This window comes from Anarhichas minor, unplaced genomic scaffold, assembly GCF_050575085.1.
Source record: "Anarhichas minor isolate MPS153535 unplaced genomic scaffold, ASM5057508v1 ptg000136l, whole genome shotgun sequence".
In the NCBI taxonomy this organism is placed as follows: domain Eukaryota; kingdom Metazoa; phylum Chordata; class Actinopteri; order Perciformes; family Anarhichadidae; genus Anarhichas; species Anarhichas minor.
In genome coordinates this window covers 8416008-8437570 of record NW_027466582.1, presented here as the reverse complement: position 1 = coordinate 8437570, position 21563 = coordinate 8416008, and the positions used below count along the sequence as shown (strand labels likewise).

The window sequence follows — 21563 nt, the reverse complement described above, 5'->3', positions numbered from 1 at the left end:
AAGGTCAGGTAACATCTGCTTTGGCATGCGAATACACCCGGGTCAAGTTTTGCATGTTTAGCATTTTGGTGGTAATGAGATCGTATCACAGAGAGATATGAAGCAGACTCTACTTGTGCTAAATGTAAACCACTAACAAACACAACAGTCCTGGGACCTCTTAGTTTATCCACTTGTACGTTTTTTTTATTCTACATTGATGCTGAAGATGGTATCTTTTATTTCAAGTTGCTCAATTTCAATTAAATAGGCCTATACGCTCAAAAATGTAAGTTTTGAATCTCTAATCTAATTTCTTTCTGACATAAACACACAGTATACACATCATTAGGGGACATATTGCCATTGTGTCTGTGTGTGTGTGTGTGTGTGTGGGTGGGGGGGGGGGGGGGGGGGGGTTGCTCATGGGGAAATTATGTTAAGTTTTAAATGTTAATTGCACGTTGAGCCATCTACCATTTTGTTTGGAATTTTAAAAATGCACAAATTACAACCCGAGTGCTCAAAGCCAAGTTCACACAGGTCTAGAGTGAGGGTCCCTGCTGCTGCTCCAATACCAAAATGTCACGTTTTTTGCCTGTTAAAATGGCTTTACTGGAGGAGACTTGGAGGAGAGTGGGCTGAGGCTACTTGATACTTAATTCCCTGAACACTTCACTTGCCTTGAAAACCCAAATCTTCTCAAATGTCAGTTTTCTGACCTGCTAAACGGGTCAGGTCAAGTTCCCTGTTCTGTTCCGTGTTCTGTCCGCGGGACACCGTCACCCATTTTACACATCAAAGTTGGTTTAACGCTACAGGTGTTGGGGAGTGCTAACGTTACATCGTGATATGTCGAAAACAAGCTTTTGGTGTCTTCGGAGAGAGCTTTACAAAATGTGATGAATTATATTGTCGTTAGGGTCTGAAGATAACAAGTTTGAAAAGGAAAAAGTCAACTGGGAGATATACAAAGATGGGAACTTAGCAGACATCTGTAAGCCGCTCCTCATCTCTGCTTGAGGCTAGCAGCTCGATGCTAATAGCTGCTACTAGCATCACACCGAATCTCCAACCGAACCGTGACAAACTGTCAACGGTTGAGGTGCATTATGCGTAAAGTAGGCAGCGTATTTTGATGGAGAAGAAGAATGGAATATAAAACAGTCAAAGCGATATATCTGGTTCAGCTGCATCGACCCATTGTGGGTCTGACAATGTTACAGGAGTGCAATGCTAAGTACTCTTTTAAAGGCCTGAGGTCTTAGTTGGCTTGACTTAAAACAGGTGTTTTCTTACCCTATAACATTAATTTATTTTAATTGATAGACATTGTGAGTTATAAAGAGTAAATTATGGTCGGATTTCCTTTTAGTACTATGTGGGTTTTTTGGCTGCAGGTTCTGGCTCCTATTGTAACCACAGTGTGTAGTATCATGGGCCTGGTTATGTTGCATATATTGTGGTTTCACTCTGTCACCATTATAGAAGAGGTAAATCCTGTTTTATTATGGTCCTAGTTTGTTTATTAAGACTCTTACTTCCAAAAAATAGTTTTATAATTATCAAATAATCTCAATTAACATGACAGGAAAACAATACAAATCTTGACGATGCAGGCAACACAACTCTTACACACAGACAGTATCACGATATTACTTTTAATTCAAATTAAAAACATAGTTTTCACTTGTATGTAGTCCCTTATAACCCAAACTGTTTCACTGAGGCAGTAGGCACTGAGACAGTAGAGCACTGTGGTTAAACTGCTCTGCTCACAGAGGTTCATGTGTTTAAACTGGGAATGTGACGCAGAATGTTACTTACTCCTGAATCTACAAATCCTCACCACCTTTGTGGCCCGAAATGATCTCAAACTCGTGAAGTGGCATTAAAAAAACAACAGACTGCTCTTCTTGTAAAATTATAATATAATTTCAAGCACATGTCTTGCAAGACAGGAAACCAAGACAGATAACCTCATTAAAGTTGTACAGTGCATGTAGATAGATGCGTTAATCAATGACCTTCTGCATGACAGGCCCATCCATCAGCAGCAGTGGTGATGTCATGTGGAAGAGGAGGGGGCTGGAGGAGTGGACTAAAAGATGGCGGAAGGAGGTTCTCATTAAAGTGAAAGCCTTACCGGATATGTCATGGTCTCCGCTCAATAAAACAGTAATGCAAGGGCACATTAAAGACACACAGCATGCTCTGACACACACACACACATCAGGAGGAATGGTTCAGTAACACTCACAAACAAATACTCCCTCTTCTTCATACTTGCCGTCTTGAGGAAAACACTTGCTGTCCTCGTCTTGAGGAAAATGGGAATCCACTCTCGGACTTTGTTTAAAAATTCTGCTGACCACCTTAAAATACAAACCAGTGTACAAACCAAATACAATACAAACCAAAGGCAACTGTCACAGTGAATGTGAGACTTCTGGGGACCCTGGAGGTCTGAGGCCCAGGAGCAGCTAATCCAGGCTCAGATCATCTGAGCCATTTTCCAGCAAATTCTTTGAGTTACACTTTCACAGACATTCACAGAGACCTGTCCTTGGTACTGAAATTAGCCAGTCTATTAAGTAAGAGTGCTAAAAGACGAGAGCTCAAGCAACTGGAGCCTTCGGCAGGTGAAGTCAGAAGCTCAACATAAACAACTCCAACATGACAAAAAGGGGATTTTCCAGCACATTACAAAGCAATGACGAACCCCCTCCTGATCAACACCAGGTCTTCAGATCTGTCATCAGCTCAAAACAAGAGGGATCAGTCTCACACACACACACACACTAAACATGCTGTTGGAGCACTACTGTATAAATGACGGCATTCCTGCAGCCTCGACTGTAGTTAAAAGTGCCAGATCCCGCCTGGTGAACACACAGAATAACAAACTTAGCAGGTGTGGACTGCCAGCTATGACAGGTACACACATGCATGTTGGCTCCTTGTTGCAAACCGAAACACCTCGTAATAACAGATGCTGGCCCCGAAGTTTGGCTTCCAAGCACACTTCCAACACCGCCGGAGGAATAAGGCTGTATTTGGGTAGGAAAACAAGAAAATGCTTAACAAATGAAAGCTTTGAAATGCGAGTGGAGTGAGAGCGATAGAGGGAGTTGTCTTTTATTGTAATAAAAAGAGGTTTGTATTGAAGCATCTCTGTGGACAACCGCAGGACAACAAGCGCATGTGTCCAAACAACAGATGGGCCGAGCCACAAGTCAACTGCTGGGTGTGAAAACACAAACACTTCCTTTTTTGGAGTAAATAAGAGGTTTATTTGAAAAACACACACATTTGATCTCTGAGAAACAAAACATTTGAAATACTGTTGGAAATTTGAACATCACTGAATTTGTTTTCAGAGAAAATTGGTGCTTTAGACTTTGTACAATACAACTTCAACAATAGCTTCAGTGAGACCTGTAATTTCATTGTGATTTGGTCATATAATCATCCCATTTCAGGTCAGAACATTGTGCTTAACATCCAGTTGAGCACAATGTTCTCTGATAATCAAAACAAGGTTCAACGTGGTCAGTCGTAAGACCAGAGCTACATTCAGCTGTCTGCATGCAAACCACAACTTGAGCGTGGAATATGAAATGTCAAGAGGTGGAAGCCGGAAATTAAGACCAGCTCCACTAAAGATAATAAAAAACGTAAATTAAGCATAACATAAGAGGTGCAATTTCACACGGAAAGAGACATATTTTTTATAAACTGCTATTGTTAACACATCACATTTGCAAAAAACAATTTCAGGCTTTCTCAACACATAAAATGTTACAATATCTCAAAAGTGGAAAAAATGAATCTAACTTGTGTAACTTGAAGTCATTTTTTACAACAGCAGCAGTTTTGATATTCAGCATGTTAAGAAAACAGAGGTGACATAAACATCATTATGGCTTTTATGTGCGTATAAAAGCAAAAAGAATAAACAAGCTCTGCTTATTTCCATTGAAAAGCTTATGACATGTATACCAAAGCAGTACCATATAAAGACATTAAAATTGTTTATTTTCCACAAAAAAAGGAAATTAGAAGTTGATGAAAACACAAGATTAAAGTAAACTTTAAGACGGTTTTAAGACTTAAACGGACCCTTTCAAAAAAAACACACCGAGTTTAAATCATAAACATACTGCATATGTGATACACACGATATGGTCGTCTTTGGCATATTACACATATGTGCAACTACAGCATTAAGCTAATGCTTCATGGAATCTTTACTTTCAGAGCATGTTGCCATGATTTGGAGAGAGTTTGGGCTGCTGGGGAGTAAGAAAGCATTTCCTGTCAAAGATGTAGTGCGTGGATGCGTCCGACGGTGCACGCATGGATCTGGGGATCCTGGAAATAAAACCCGGATGATGATTTTAAGTGTGTATTAGTGAGAGTAGAGACTAGAGCCTCGGCACTAAGTGAACGAGGTTGTAAAGTAGAAACTCCAGGGAGGAAATAAAGTCTAGTTACGGAGACAATGGCTGCTTGTAAAATATTTATAATGACACAATGGATGCTCTTTCAGATGGCTGCAACGACATATGTTTTTGTTGATGCTGTGTTCTTTAATTGAAGCTCAGAAGAGCCCAGTGATCTCCTCTGTGACCGGGTCGAGGTCAATGTCGTAGAAACAGGGGCGGGTTGGCAGGCCAGGCATAGTGCTCATCTGAGGGAAACATAACAAAAGACAAAGGGAAACAACTTCAGAGAAAAAGACTTACAATAGTCAAAATCAAGTTGTAATCTTTCTCCATGTCCAACGGTTTCATGTTCTTAATGTAACTTTGGTTTCAGGTTGTTGGGTCCAATTCAATTGAAGGTTAGTAACATTTTGAGGACTAAAAGGATCCCCTAACCAAATGTTTTCTGATTTAGGATATTATCTTGTTCAATTCATACATATCATAAGACACAAAAAGCAAAAATCCATTCAAATTTTAAAATGATTAGTTTTTTTCAGATCCTCCGTCTGCTGTTTTTGCTCCATTTCAGTGTGCTATAGTACGACTGAAATTTGTTCACCAAATTATTCTGTTATTATGTTGAATGAAAGTGAAAAAGGCACTCGCGCAGTGTGTTGCTTGTATAATTATTTACAGCCTTTCAGTCTAAACGATGAGACTTTTAGTTGTTTATTTACAGCATTCGGTCTACACGTCTTAACAGTGTGTGAGACAATGCAACTACACTGAAATATGTTGCATAATAACTGCAACATGTACATTAACTAAATAAACTGATACATCTGAAATAAATCAACACCCAAATGAAGGCTTGAGAGACTACAGCATAGTCTTCATAATGAAAAGAAAGACACCTTTTAAAGTAGCATCTTCTCACCAATACGTTTGAAATCTAGTGCTCTTCATGAGAAAGGTGTGCAGATTTACTATTAAACTCATAAGTGATGTGAAACATTTCAGCATTGCTAAATCACTGTAATATTAGCAGCTGGTTCATATTCGTCGTCTGTCTTTAAACAAGAGTCTCATAAAAATGTCAGTAACATCAGAACCAAATAAGATAGAAACCTATATTAAGTTAAACCTCATATTTTGCCACAACACAGCTGTTCTGCACCAAAAGACAATTCACTAAGACTCTGTCTCCAGCTTTGCGTAAATGGGACAGAAGAAGACCGACCCCCCCTACAGCGCCAATGACTATAATCTCGACTCATTTACGTCTGGGCAGACAGATGATCAATGTGTTGACAACCTACACTTTAGCACTGATGAACTTAGTAGGAACAAAGTCACCACTGTCTGTGGCTGTCGTCACAATATAGACAGCAAACGGCTACCTCACAGATACGAGAGATAAGAGAGGAGGCTATGTACAGATCTGTGGTGGTAAGAGCGTTCTCGTCCTGATGGAGTAAGATTGGATGCAAGAGTTTTGATTTGTCCAATAAGTAGCTATAAGAACCAAAAATGTAAATTATAGAACACACGAAATGTTTTTCCTAAAGTGAGTACAAGTGATCGACTGAGGGGGATTGTTTTTGTGTCGAGTTTTGATGATCATCCACATAATAATAAGAATCACTTTTCAAAGTATTCCCAAATTTATGTATATATAAAAAACAGAAAGAAAATTGCAGTGTTTGCGAAAAATAGTAAGATAACATTTACCTACAGCACATGTAAAAGGCTTTTAAATGTGGCGACTGTCCACCTCTACAGTATGAGTGAGTGAGTGAGATCCTGTTAGTGTGAGTAAGATCCCTGCTGCCATGACCAGCTGACAGCAAACGTCCATCCGGGAAATCCACGTGGAGTTATATTGAGACAGATTTAATAAGAATGGGGAGAAAAAAAAAAAAAAAAAAGCAGCCGACTGAGGAAATGATTCCTAATAATGCAATTTGTGACGTGAACAGCAGAGAGAGCGTGTGAATGAAGGCTCATGTGTACAGTCAACAAGACCAGATATTAACAGCATGTGCTATGGTTAACAGTGTAATTGAAAAAAAAAGTCATCTCATTTAGGTAAACTCATCCGACTCCACATTTCAAGTCAATAAATGTGCAACTCCAGTGTTTGCTGGATGGCAGATACAAAGATGGAATTGGCCGACACTTTTCCTCTCCCAAAACTCGGCCACTTCATTTCCCATCCGAGCCGAAAAGTAAATCATCTCGCTCATTAGACAGGGAGCGACATTCTTTGCGTGCCTCCTTTCTTCTGACTCAGGGCCAGCTTTATGGGCCCATTAGTGGAAATGAGACAGGATGAAGTGAGCAGCCAATTTCCTGTCTGAGGAAACGCAGCCCTGCGTTTAAACGAAGGGCCTAAATGAGGAGAACACACCGACATAATCCCACAGAGCGGCTGCTGACGCTCGCTGGTCTGACGTAAACAGTGACCGCTGTTACGCGAAACCGTTCTGACAACATCCTTCAATAAGGCTTCGACCACGGATGACTCGGACTACGAGCAGATTTGAAGGAATTCGATGTCAATGCATCACCTTTTAATCTAATGGATGCATTAAGGACAAGGATGGCAGAGTGATTCATGCATTTCTCCTTTTCGTTGTGACAGCACAATGTCCGAACACTATTGCATGATGTCATAACAAATTGCTCAGTGGGAGAAGCTTTTGACTCCAATTTTTTTCCCATAAGATGACATTAGGTGACTCACAGTTGAAGCACAACCTACGACCTGGATCAGCATGCAACTCTCCCTGATGAATCATCAGGTTAATAGACTAAACCACCTTATTGTGATTCAGGTGGTTTAGTAGCCAGAATATCTGGTTCTTCCATGAAAAGTCAAAAAGGTACAAGCGTGTGTATTTAAATAGGTAGACAAAGAAGTTAGCTACGACTTCCACGGGGCAGTTTGCCGAGAACCATCCAATCGCAGAGCTTAAAATTCTGCTCTATGTGCGCTGTTAAAGGTGGATGGAAAGCTTAAGATAACAGTTTTGAGAAAACTGGCAAAACAATAAATCAATTTACTTTTGGATTCTGTATCATTTTTGCAATTATGGCACCGTGTTATGTACGGTTTCATTCTGTTCTACTCCGACCCTCTGACAAAAGTCCAATAAGACGAGAGGTAGACTCATGTACACCATAATTCAGTTTTATATAGTAACTGAAGCAGCATTGCTTCATTATGTATAACAATAAGCAGCTTCTTGAACGGGAAAGAAGGCAAAATTGATCATATTTCACACTTCTAAACAGGACTTACGTCCACAGAAATGAGCTATATTTACAATACAATGTGGTCAGCAAGCATGACAATGCACCTGCCTTACTGTTATAAATATAAGTAGGACTGCAATAAAGAAGAATCTCTGAACAACTGGTTTCACTCAATTAAATTGATGGACTTTGAAGCTCAGATCACAGAAAAAAAAAAAACTTAAATAAAACTGCTTCAAAGTAACTTGATTTTCAAAACTACTTTTTGCTGTTATCAGGGTGCACATTTAAATATGAAAAGATGCTTACATGTGAAGAGTAACTGTCTTAACTGTCGAGGTTTTGAAAGCAACAAAGGATGTGCTGTTCTGCTGGTCGTCCTCGCCAGTCTGAGAACAAGTTGGCACTCGCAGAATGACATAACACTCCGTGGATAAAGTTGGAAACTGCACTCAGCCAAATAAGTCCCTCTATTGTACCAAACACAATGCGTCTTTGTCAGAGGAAACCCTAGAGGAGACAATGTAGCTGGAGCTCTACCCCCCACAGACTCTGGAGAAGAGTCTCGGTCAACAACAGCACAGTCGCTACACAAAGGGATTGAGGAGATTATGGAATTGTGCCATTTAAGATTAATGGACCGTTAGAGGGCGGAAATGTGGAAATCATAGTGTGAAAAACCGTAAATGGATTCTCTTTATGTTGGGCTGTATGTTCATCTGGTGAAGTTGCTTTATTGGCGGTGAGACAAGTTTGAAAAATGAATGTATTAAATAACCCATTGACTAGAAAGGTGGAGTTACATTGGTGAGATTGAAGAGTTTATGGGTTTAGTTTAAACTTCACAGTGACAAGTTGCAAACATTTACTCTGCAAGTCTTGTTTAGGACTCAGGCGACTAAATACATGTTCGGCAGTCACACATTAGACAAATACTTATTTACACAGATGCAGTGTTGATGCATAGGGACAAAGCTTCAAATTACAGTCCTATTACGTTTAATCTCTGCATCCGTTTTACTGTAACTGAAGCAAAAGTACAGTTGAAGAACGGGTCAGTCTCACAGATAAAAACATGCCTGGATTTATTGAGCTTGTCGTAGGTCTTTGGGTCATTTACAGGGTCAAACTCAGCGAAAATAAATGAAGGCCTTCTTCTATCTCATGTGTGCCGTCTCTAATAGATGTAATCACAGATCTACAACTTGTTGAACATTAACCATTTGGGACCATGTGGCATACGTTTGGGGTTTAATGTTGCAGTGGAGGCAGCTCCAGCGGGATATGAACTCTAAAGAGATCTATTGTTCTGCCTGCGACCCTTCCCTCACATATCTGAAGAATGACATCAGCCCCTTCCTGATTCTTCACCCTGTAAAGACCCTTAACCCCCCCTGCAGACCTCCCCCCCTCCTCTCTCACTCTCACGCCCTCACCGCCTCAGGACTTTAGAGATCCGTCTTCCTCTTGGAGTCTCGTGGGAGCTGAGAGATTGTCAATGCTTTGCCAGATATTAAAAAAAGTTTGCAGTGATTTGCCTTAAGTAGTAGAGAGCATGTAGGTGCTCAGTCGTGTATCCTTTACATGCTATACTATTTGGTTGAGGGGTGAAGCTGTCTATGGGTCAGTCTGGCAGACGGAGGCGAAGCCAAAGAGTTCAAAGAACAATTTGGAGGCTTCCTTTGGGTTAGGAGTCACAGTTCAAGGGTTGTCAGCGTGCCAGTGGCTCCGCGGGCCGCAGCAGATCAAAGGCAAGGTTGGGAGACCGGACAGGCGCCACGCCAAAGACACTGCCATGCCTTCCCAGCATGCCCGGTGTTTGACACCTCTGCCTCGGCGTATCAAAGCCCATCACCTCGGGGCACTCTGGTGAAACAGCGGGAGACAAAACGCTAAGGAAGCTGCTACCTTCCTGCCCGGCCCATCATCAACCGAGAGGCTCCAGCTAGCCCAGCTCTCTTCTAACCAGCTCAGTAACATGGTTATGGTTTCCCAGAAGTGCAGATTAGGCTTTTAATTAGTTAAGTTAATTAGTACAGTCAAGCTTAAATTCTGTCCACGATGCTGAGAGATTAAAGTGAACAGCTGGAGTCATCAGTGTTTGCACTGGATATTACAGTAAAAGTAAGGGCGCCATATTGTACGATTAGATTCAACATCTTGTGCAGCACAGCCGCTCAAAGCTGCTTTGACACTTTGAAACCTTTTTGTGTCTCTAGCCTGCTTTCAGAGCATTCCCACTGAAACACACGTGTACAGACAAACGCACATGGAAACATACAAGTTCATCATAAACACGTCGTTATGATTTCCTGTGGCGTAATAATGCAACAATCTTTGGTTCCAAGCCAAAACGCTTATTAAGCCCTCAGGGTGAAGCCTAACGCGTTCCAGATTTCGCTTTAAACCTAAATAGCCACTTGGGACCAGTGAAAATACTTTGTGAACACAACATTGAAATATCGTCACCTTTCAAGTTGATATGGAACTTGTGAGCAAACAGCTGCTTATTAACACATCAAGCCGTAACAGAGAAACATTAGTTGCACGTGCTATGCTATAAGAAGCTAAATGTATTTTACATACAAATCTCTGCTGTACAGCCTAGTATGAAGGTGGTCGAGGTACTTTAATGTGTTGTACAGTAGTTTGCAGTATTTTACTAAATGTAGTCTACAGCCATTACTCTGCCCAGAAGTTTCAGTTCCTAACAATGATGGAACACACTGTAAATGACAGTATATGCATTCATCACATCTATGCATTTTTGTGGATCCAGTCACTTTCAAAAAGCTCTGTGATCATGAGCTGTAAAACCTGCTTTAAACTCTTGCAGCGACAGTTACGTACCGCTCCCACAAGTGGGAAAATGAAACCGGCCCCAATGCTAGCACGAACATCTCTGATGGGCAAAACAAATCCAGTGGGTACACCCTTCTTGTCAGGCATATGGGACAGGGACAGGTGAGTCTTCGCCATGCAGATGGGCAATGAACCATAGCCCTGGTTATAGGAAAAACAAAACAAGGAACTTGGTTAATATGTGTGCGTTTGTGTAAGTGTGACGGAGAAAGGAGATGATCTGTGCGTCCGTTGCTCACCTGTTGATTGTAGTAATCTATCTTGGCCGTGGCCTCTGGAGACAGCTCAATGTCATCAGCTCCATACACTTTCTGTGCGATTGTTCTGATCTTCTCTACAATCGGCATCTATGGGAAAATCAGTGCGTCAGAGAAAGGTAGAAAGAAACAAGCAGTCCGGCCAAAGGGAATAATTGAAAAAAATGATATTTAGTGAATAAACATCAGTTTGACGTCAACAATAAAAACAGTGACTCTGTGAGTTAAATCATGCGGCATGTTTGACGTTGACTCACACTAGACACTGCATCCCTTTATAGTGCCAGAACTGTGGCCTGGTGAGATTTTAGCTAACAGACTTTTCTCTTTCTACTAAGCCATGTTGAAGCCCATGCCCCCAGCAAAAAACAGGTTCTGTTGTTTACTAGAGTCCAACCCGGGAGTCAGCTTCTGCTGCAGCCTCCTTTTCAGACAGTTTGGTCTCTGCTAATTATGACGAGTATTTTCATATTTCTTAAACATGTCTGGAGGGGAACTTGGATTATGATTCAATCATCAGTTGTAAAAAAAAAAAAATGCCGATTTTCCAAGGAAGGCGTCTGCTCTCACCTCGATGTTGTACAGGAACTGGAAGTTGGCGGGTCTGCTGGCAGCCTCATTCACAGCTTGGGCCAACTCTAAGGAGCCTCGGCCGCCCTGCGCCCAGTGGTGACACGGTACAGCGTCTGACGCTCCGCACTCTTTCGCTATCTGACACACGAGCTCAATCTCTGCCTGGGTGTCTGTCCTACAGGGTCACCAAGGGAAACAAATGACTTATTCAGAGACTGAATGAATGGAACATAAATGGTGCTTTTGTGGGTCCGTCTCAACTGTAAGCCCATTGATTGACTGTACATTACGGAAAACTTGGTGATTCACGCTATGTGATGTTTTTGAGGACGTGCGTGTCTGCATGCATCTTACTTAAAGACATTGAGTGCCACCACGACTGGTACCCCAAACAGGTGTGCAATTTGGATCTGCTTCCAGAGATTGCTTCGACAACCACCTGCAACTAGACTTAGATCCTAGAGGAGAAACAGAGCAATGGTCAGGAATGTATTATTTTAATTCAACTGAACCCTACAAGACTGGTAGTATCTTACTGTGTACAGTTATTCAGTCATCACTCTCACATTGTATACTATTATGTGCAGAGTACATTAATAGCATATTGTGCAGCTTCTCCAAGTTTGATGGCGGTAATCCAACCTTGCACTGTGTGTGTGTGTGTGTGTGTGTGTGTGTGTGTGTGTGTGAGCAGCCCCAGGCTCAGAGCAGTAAGGCCATACAGGTCCCATAAATTCATTTCCATGGCTCTGTTTTCCCCAGTACTTCTGGTTTTCATTACAGGCTTCACAATTAACTTATACTGCTTCATTATTTACTCAGCTGAAGCAGCCTGAAAGACCAGTGATTTTGGCCCGATATGAACACACACACACACACACACACACACCACTTTGCTAAGACCCACCTTCACGGAAACCACATGCAAAGGTTGTATTTGTGCTGTTAATCAAATAAGTGCTGTTAACCAGGTTAGTGGGCGAAGTATTTATGCATATAGGAATTACATATCTGTGAGAATACAGACTAAGGCAGATTTATTATACATCTATTTATTGCATTACACACAAATCTCTATAAGCTTTTCCTGGCTTATGCAAAAACAGGGTTCATGTGTTTTTACTTATACATTTCCAGGATTTTTCCACAACTTGTCATAGAAACATCTCTGAAACATCTGTGCAAAGGCTAATAGAAATCCAGGTCATCTGTACTACAGTAACACTATATCTTAACTAAAATGAATCACAAGCTATGGCTGTCGGGCAATATGACCTGAAAAGCCGGCTTGTGTCTTCACATGACACAAGACTTGACATTGGTCTCATGTTTGATGGACAGGGAAGCACTGCTGATGGCAGCGGTTGTCCCGTTTTTCAGTGGGGTGAAATAGTTTAGCATAGCTACCGTGTTTGTGCTAGCTCTCCCAATGTTCAAAATGTCCAACGTTTTTACTTCACAGTCCACATTTTGCCAGAATTGACATGTCATTAAAAGTTAAAGCTGCGACTCAGGTCGGAGTCTTACGTGGGAATGTCAAGGACATGGCTCTCATTGCAGTCCACTCCAAAACACAACACAAAGCAACCAAGCAGAATATGAGCACATGATTGTTTGGAGCTTTAATTTCCCTGTAAACATCCTGACCTTAACGACTAAATGCAATAAAACGGGCTGGGTTAATTATTTTTAACTTGATTGGAAGCGATGGAACAGCCCCCAAACTCCTCTGCTCAAATATGTCATGACATGTAAACACACATAGATTTATTATTATTATGTCTCCCTCACGTTTATATTTTTGTCAGTGGCTATGCTTCTTATTTTTAAGTCTATTTGTGTGCATTTAAGCATTTCTATATGACTCATACCTCAACAATGTACTCTCTGGGTAGAGGTGCCCCAGCCGACACCTGAAAACACACAAAGACAACAAATATTCACACACTTCAGTATTAGGTAACATTCAGCTATATATTGTTTTATCTTCCGTCTAGATTTACCTTTTGGACACATATTTGACCACAGAGAGGAGAATTTAGTGCATAAAAAGGTCACTGAAGCCTTAGTAGGATGCAGTGTAGATATATCTGTTGATTGTACTGCAGATGTAGTTGTACAAAGATAACTTTTAGTGATTGTCATGACCATAAAAAGCATGTTACTGGGTGACTGTGTGCTGCAAGACCCCTTTATGTTATTCTAAGGCAGCATTAGGGACGGTATAAAAGACAGAAGCAGGTGAAGTGGCCATCTAACTGGTGGACAGCGTTACGTTATCTCAACTTACATTTGCTCCACCGCCGTGCATCTTCAGCGCTCGGACAGTTGCAACCAGCACCACCACATTCGGCCTCAGCCCTGACGCCCGACATTTGATGTTGAAGAACTTCTCCATCCCAATGTCCGCTCCAAAACCAGCTTCCGTCACTGTGAAGAAACAGATTTCCATTTCACAAATGAAGATTTCTAACCATCTATTGAGTGCATTTTAAGATTCTGGTCAGTATACAATCATCCCATCATCCCATCTTTTGTTTGTGTTCTTTAGAAAAGACTTAGGAATTGCCAAATAAATTCTCTGCACCGAACCAAAACTGGAGCAGCAGCACTTGGAAAAGACTTCCAAATAGGGAGTGAGGTTCATTGTGATAGCAGAAACATGCTGACCTGATCTTGAACCAGTCACTTACCTCTTGTTTAATACCATTTTGACCTCAACCCAACTTTATATACACACAGGGTCAGTCTGACATCTAGAATCATGGGAATACGAGGTGAGTGTGACTGTGTTTCTGTCTGAGCAGTAACGCTGTATTGAGTAATGGGTTCACTGTAAGGGCTCTCAAAGAGACAGAGCGCCTCTGATATGGACGGCCCCTACACTCAGGCCTCTTGAACGGGCTCCAAACAAAGCAAACAGTCCACCTGGAATCACGGCCTTGTTGAGATAAGGTTTCCGGTTACTTATTGTGTAGATGTGTGTGTGTGTGTGTGTGTGGCACCATTGTGGTGGACCGAAGCTAGAACTTTACAGGAAGGCTGAGGTTGATTTCGAGCCCAACGTGTTTTAGTGAGATTTGAACGACTTCTGGCGTTTCTGGAGAAGGCTGGTTTGGTTTAACAGCCAAAGGTTTAGTGACCATTATATTATTGTAAACTCGACTCACTCTGAACATCTTCCCTGAATTCACTGCGTACGTTGTTGGACGCTACAAACCAGAAGCGTTCACCTTCTGTAAGATCTTTGAGAGAGCAGCCTCTGTCGTGGACACAATGACCATCACTTAAACCTCTTAAGATGTAATTCAATTAAAAGGAGAATACTGAAATGTGACTAGAAAGCAGGTCAGGAGACAAATTCAATTTCTGTGATAAATGACATTCACATGCTTGTGTGTGCAGAGATTTATCTATACAGTGAATGATGCCCGTTTTATAGAGTGCAGTAAAGCTGTCATGAAGGAATGATTTGGATCAGTTCCTTTTGGAGGGAATTTTATGTTATCGATTCTAGACGAAAAGAAAGAAAATATTTTAAAATTCATTGTTTGGTGACAAGGGAACGTTGTATATATGAAGCGTTAAGTAAGAAAGGGAGTTATTTAATGTAGCTTACAGTGCTTGAGGCTCTACTGAGAAAACAAGTGTTTCTATGAAGAAATGAATCACTCTGCTGTGTGCGGTTCTCTGCAATACTCGGGAATGTATGATTTATTGTACCAGGAATGAGCAAAAAGACTGCAAGGAAGATAAGCGGGGAAAGAGACAAAGAGCTGAGGTAAATGAGAGAGAGGAGAAAATCGTCTGGGTACAAGAACAATAGGAAGAAAAGCATCATTTTATTGCTCGGACTTAACAGTGTCTGGGAATATGACAATGTTGACATCAAGCGGAAATTGTGGCTTGGGGTCTCTCACTCACACACACACACACACACACACACGAACACACGAACACACGAACACACGAACACACGAACGTAACGAGGCTTTATGTGGCCTCGACCGCTGACAGGGAGCGTAGTGGTTCTCGTTAGCGCCACACTAGAGCTTTGGCTCTGAATCCTGAACCAGCCTGGCAATGAAAACATTCTTCGGATCAGGATTTGTGGGTGTTTCCATAAATTGTGCGATGATCTCCCAACAACTGAGCACAGGAGGAGTACTCATACCGCACATGCACAACAATGCGGAGCAGAGAACAAGTACTAGGACACGATGACATTACACCAAGCAGGCGATTGACCCCGGAGGACGTCAGGAGGAAACACTTGCAAGCTTCCTGTTCTGTGTGACGACCTTGAACTGGCCAGTAACAAGAGGGGAAGAGGAGGTCGATGTTGTTGTGAGTGTAAAGAGAGCTGGATGGTGTTACCACCAGTCAACGCATTAGTATCAGCACCCACGCTAGTAAAAACTCTAACGGAGAAGGCTGGAAAGTAGGCGAGATCTACACAACCTTCTGATTTCCAGTTGGAGTTGTTGCATTTAGTTGGGCTGCAAATAATGATTCATGTCATTATTGATTAAGCTGATGATTCGGTTCTTTTTTCAATTATTTGGTTTTCTTTTACATGTTATAAAACCATAGATAGAGATAGTTAATATAGAATTATATAAAAATAAGACAAGCAGGAAATCTCTGTATTTGAAAAGGCCCATTTCCTGTATTTTTTATATGGCCTTTTTCTTGGAGGGATAATTTGGTTGTTTTGAAGTGGGGTTGTATGAAGTACTTAACCATAGTCAGTATGCCGACCGCCATCGACTTAAGGTAATACACAAACTGTGGATAAGTTCCTCATACAACCCCACTCAAAAACACCCAAATTATCCCTTTAAATTAATATTTGATCTTAAAAATAGTTTTTTATCAATTATTTCTCGACCAACTAATCGATAAATCTACTAATAATTTCTGTACCATTTCTTCATGCGTACCATCACACGATGAAAGCTTTGTATTAACCGCACATTTACATAAAAGGGATAGTTCGATGGCGGTTGGCACACCCCCAGTTTGGAAAAGCAGCGAGGAGTACAGACAATGAAATGTCCTGCTGTGGATGGGAACATATCTTAGCCAAGTGTACAGTGTATGAAGAATATTTTCACTCCGTTTACGTTTCCCTTTCAGTTCCACGTTGAAAGATATTCTGAATAAAGCACACACTGGATAATGATCCTGTTCCTGTGTCAGTGCTCCCGTCTGTCTCTCTAAACTGCGGGTGTACTATCCCTTTAATGCACATGTTTTTAGTGATTCTGTTTTACTTACCAGTGCATAAATATGCATAATGCATACAGAAATCTAGGATGGAGAATTTGAAGGCAATTTTGTTTTAAAGTGGTGTCGAAAAGGTTTTAGAGCTTTTACATGCGGAACGTATCATAATTTCTCTTTTTCAGCGGCCACTTCTCTAAAAGCCCAAATGATTTGTTGCTTTAGTTTAGGGAGGCTGTGCGGTGTGGGAACTCTTGCAGTAAAACAGTGTCAGGGGGTTATCTGCGTTCAATACTCCAGACTGGTAATGATACAGGAATCCCTCACATCTGGCATGTGGAATCCATCCCCCAGCAGCCCCCTCGTCGCAAGAGCAGCATTTTCCAATTTTAAGTACAGATCCCAAAGTGACTTGAAAAACACGCAATAATACAGAGCATGATAAAGGGACGGACACACACACACACACACACACACACACACACACACACACACACACACACACACACACACACACACACACACACACACACACACACACACACACACACACACACACACACACACACACACACACACACACACCTGAGTTGACAGAGAGTTCATCTACTTCTTTTGCCACATGAGCGGAGTTTGCAGAGATAACTTGACTGTGAATCATTACATTATATATTGTAATATTACATTAGAAGACACTTTGGTGTAGTTACATCAGTATTACAGTCAGTTTGGGTTTAATGTTTGTGTTGAAAACAGCTGCCTGCTGCGTCCAAAACAAGGTTGATGAGAACGGTGAGAGTGAACCAGGGATGATGAGGTCTGTCAGGTTGTCACTATCACATTACACACAGTCAGTCGATCCATTATTAATAAAATAAAAATATTGAGCCTTTTTGGAAGAGAAGACAAAAGCGAAGAATAAAATGATTCCCCATATTACCCAGACAGTCTGTTGTAAATCCATTACAATCCTTCTTTAAAGTGGAGCTCATGGACTCGCTGTAGTGATGCATGTGTTCTATTGCAGTGAGGGATTACTAGCTCTCCATTTCACCTCCAAATAAAGTAGGACAGATAATCCAGCCTAAACCCTTCAGACTTCGTCATCGTGTTTCATCTTAGCAATTACTTTGGTGTCTACAATGCTTTATAAACCAATACAAATAATGACCTAAGTCCAGACTGCATTTGCAGATATATTCATTTTCGCTATAATTATTCTTTACAGTGGTGCCATTTAAAATAAGGCAAAGTGTGTAGCATCAGAAAAATAAGGGCCTGAGAGGGGAGGGAGTTACATGCATCCCAGCTGCAGAGGGAGAAAAAGGAGGGAGGTCGAGTTCCTGGCATACCTGAGAGTCAGGTAACAAACACACAGACAGGGAAGGGGGTGAGACGGCAAGATGGAAGATAAGTGGAGAGGAGAGGTTGAGTGTAAAACGCACACGAGCCTCTCTGCTCCAGTGTTGTGAAACCCAACTCTCTGCTCACGCTGCCGACACATTTGCTCACAGATGACAGCTTGTGTAAATGTTGTGTGTGCCCAAAGAGTCACCCGTCTCCTCTTACCCGCTATTGCTCTCACAGAAAACTCTCCCACGTACGCAGAAACATAAGCCTCGACGAGATTGACGCGTACATCAAACTCACCTGACAGACTCAACAACACACACGAGTACATTCCCAACATATTTCTTCAGCCAAAGTAAACGAGGACGGACGGACGGCAGCGGGATAGATAGACAGATAAAAATGGAAATACTCAAGTATGCTTTGACGTTGAAGGGATTAGTGTGGTTTACTCTAAAGCATTCCAGGGGCTCTTAAGATTATCAATCAGCTTCCTTCCTCTCGCTCTCTCCTGTATTTTTTTTTTTTTCCGCAATCTTTCTACCCGTTTCCTAGAAAGTTACGCAGCAGCAAGACACCAGAGCAGCGCACGAGTAGTCAACCGGAGGAAGTCAGAACAGAGCCAGAACTATAAAGAATGTAGGCCAAAGGTTGCAAAGGCAGGGGAGCAAGCTGAAGTTCATGGCTGAAGTTCATGACTGGTGTAAGCTGTAAATTGTAGTTTAATCTGCCCTGCTAAGGAAGGTTAGGCCTTAAATCCCTCCACACCCGGGGTTCCTAGACTCTGCAGTTAACATCTTGTGGTCTGTCATCCCCGAAGGCTTTGTGGTTGTGCGTCTGCTTCAGCTTGTGCGTGTATGCATGATCTGTATGCACGGATTGTGCGTTCTTACCCACAAAGCCGTCCCGTCCGACCAACTTCAAAGCCAGCTTGTCTGCCAGCACGGAGGAGTTGCCATGGGCGATGTTGGCGAAGGGCCCAGCATGGACAAACACCGGCGTACCCTGCAGCAATAAGAGGGGCACACAAAACACGCAGGAGGAGATGAGGAAACAGTGCAACCCACAGCAACTCACCCGACCAAGTTGAAATAAGGACTAAACGCGTTCTTTCAAACTAAATCCGATATCTTTCAGAAACGTAAATAGATGCTGAAGTGTGGATGCACTTTGGCTGGCACTGTGGTTGTCTAAACAGCAGGCACAAGTTAAGAGGTACTCAACTGGCACGGCAGCCCGACTACGGGCCAAGCTTCCTTACCCTGCTGATCCTCAAAGACTGGACACACACACACACACAGACAAACTGAAAGAGCACTTCAAGTGTAAGTTACCGCCTCTGGCAGACACAGAGGCCACTGCAATCACTTTCAGCGAGGCAGTGCAACGTGCAATACACGCGAGGAACACGTCATATGCTCAGTATTTACAGATCAAATAAATGTGAAAAGTCAAATTTTTTTTAAAGTGGAGCTTTGACTGTTGGATATCCCCGATTGTATGCTTACTTCTCCAGAGAGGCAACAGCTCTGCAACATTCATTCAAAGATAGTTTACAGAGTGCATTCAGCCAAGACAAGGAGAGGTCTACTGCTCAAGGTAACAATCCTTCCGTTGCACTCAAGACAGACTTTAAAAAAGGAAAATGATTGAGAAAACTGTTCAAGAAGAAAACTGGGGAAAGCCAAGTGACCCATTGTTACGCTGCATGAGAATTCCTTGAGAAGGAAGGAAAAGGGAAGGATGGGAAGGACTTGCATGGTTTTCTAAGCTTTTGTTTGCATACCTCTCCCTCTGCCTGCATAAACAGCCTCCCCTCAGAGGAGTAAATCAGCCATTTAACAAGGCTCTGACAAAACGCTGTCTATTTGTCTATGAAAAGTAGGAGAACAGATCACAGCAGCAGAAAAGAAGGTCTACAAGGAAAAGAGAGGCAGCTGCGAGGAAAAAGAGAAAGACAGAACATTAAAAAGACAAAAAGCAACATCCTGTTAGTAGCCATTCAATAACATGTTCCTTTCTTTATTCAAAAGGAAAGTCCACACACGTCATACATTACGTGAATTCCCATCTGTGTTTCAACTCCTGAACTTTAACAGGACCCAGTTTACACTTTCCACGTTCGTGCATGAGGGAAAGAGATTCAGGCAATAAATAAGCCCCAACAGGTTGATGAAAGTGGAAAGACATGAAAAGTCCGGTCTGTCACCTCTTCAACTCGTGGACAAGAGGATTAGGAAGACAAGGGAAATGAACAAAAACAGGAAGATGGAGATCATGTCACGTTTTCCTTTGCTCGTGCATCTCTTGTACAGTCCACCACACCAGCTGCAGACAAATGTTCCCAGTCTAGCAGAAGGACTCAAACCTGAGAGTCTGTAGTCACAGGTCTGATCGTCTATGCTACGTCTACTGCTTCTTGCTGGGGAAGATGCATACGGTGGGTTCGAGGAAATGCCTCATAGACAGGATGTATGAAAAACACGGAATTACCGAGGTCTGCTTAATAGAAACGTACACAGGAGTAGTTTCTTCTTGTGCTTTGTCTCCTCCAAACCCCATCTGAAACAACAGAAACGTGTGCTCTAACACACACACACAAAAAACACACTAGCTTCCATATGCCAACTCCATTCTCATGTGTGTGTGTGTGTCTGTATTCAACACAAACAATCACAAGCCAAGAGGGCATGAAGGGCACAGGCGGCCAAGCTGCATGGAAAGTTCTCATGGAGCTCTGAGGCCCGGTCGGTCCCGATACCAGTTCCCTAACCAGAATCACAGGAAACCCACACAGGAAGCCGTTTCACACAACATGACCGCAATGCTTCCTCAAAAAAAACAACTCTGAAAGTAACCAAATATCTGCTGCATGCTACACTCCACCCCCTCTACACCCAGTCTGTGTTTACTTTCCCCACCCAGTTGCCATGTGTACCCAAGCTTTCTGTTCAAAACCAACAAAAAAGACAAATAGTCCCACAACAAAAACCTGTTAGCAGGAGCATGACTGCTAACATTGTTAACTTTAATGACTTAAATCAATCTGACAGAATAATACACTTTGGCCCACACAGCCCCGTGTCTCAGACTCTTAGCTGGAACAGCGTACCATGAGAACATCAACAAAGATAAACCAGACGCAGTCGCCTGGATGTACAAACGCCAACACACTGCCGAGGCACCACAATGACAGGACAAGTACTGCAGCACCACGATCTTTGGAATGTGTCTTTTCTCATTTGACAAATAGGGAAGAAGACCGTCTCACCGATTTTGAGATTTTTGAGACTTCAGGGGGCGTTCCAGTTAAACTTTCTGACTGGGAAATCGGAAATTCAGACTTCCCAGTTCAACTGGAACGCAGCTTTCCTTATGGTTGAGAACCAATGCAACAAACTAACAGGGAACAGGGTAACTAGCAGTATATCAAGAGCGATACGATTTAAATTTAAAATGTCTTGTTTAGCTCAACAATCAGTCTAAAACCCAAACATATTCAGTTAAATACCATAGAAAGCTTAGAAAAAATTAAAATAGTCACATTTGACCAACAATTTTGATATGCACAGGAAGTGAATGATACCAGTCCCGGGATACAGTGATGATTTTAAAGTTTCATCCTTTA

At 42.0% G+C, this 21563-nt stretch overlaps 1 protein-coding gene across 1 annotated transcript in view; it reads right to left on the bottom strand.

The window, feature by feature from the left end:
* Positions 1-3248: 3248 nt before the first annotated feature.
* mthfd1l (methylenetetrahydrofolate dehydrogenase (NADP+ dependent) 1 like) overlaps positions 3249-21563 on the bottom strand; it is a 32213-nt gene continuing 13898 nt past the window's right edge. The window contains exons 20-27 of the mRNA XM_076084277.1: positions 18829-18940; positions 13650-13789; positions 13231-13272; positions 11714-11817; positions 11357-11534; positions 10769-10876; positions 10518-10670; positions 3249-4672 (exon numbers count right to left, since the gene is read on the bottom strand). Of these exons, the coding sequence (XP_075940392.1) occupies positions 4583-4672; positions 10518-10670; positions 10769-10876; positions 11357-11534; positions 11714-11817; positions 13231-13272; positions 13650-13789; positions 18829-18940 (927 nt within the window). The 3' untranslated portion in view covers positions 3249-4582. The remainder of the gene's footprint in view (positions 4673-10517; positions 10671-10768; positions 10877-11356; positions 11535-11713; positions 11818-13230; positions 13273-13649; positions 13790-18828; positions 18941-21563) is intronic.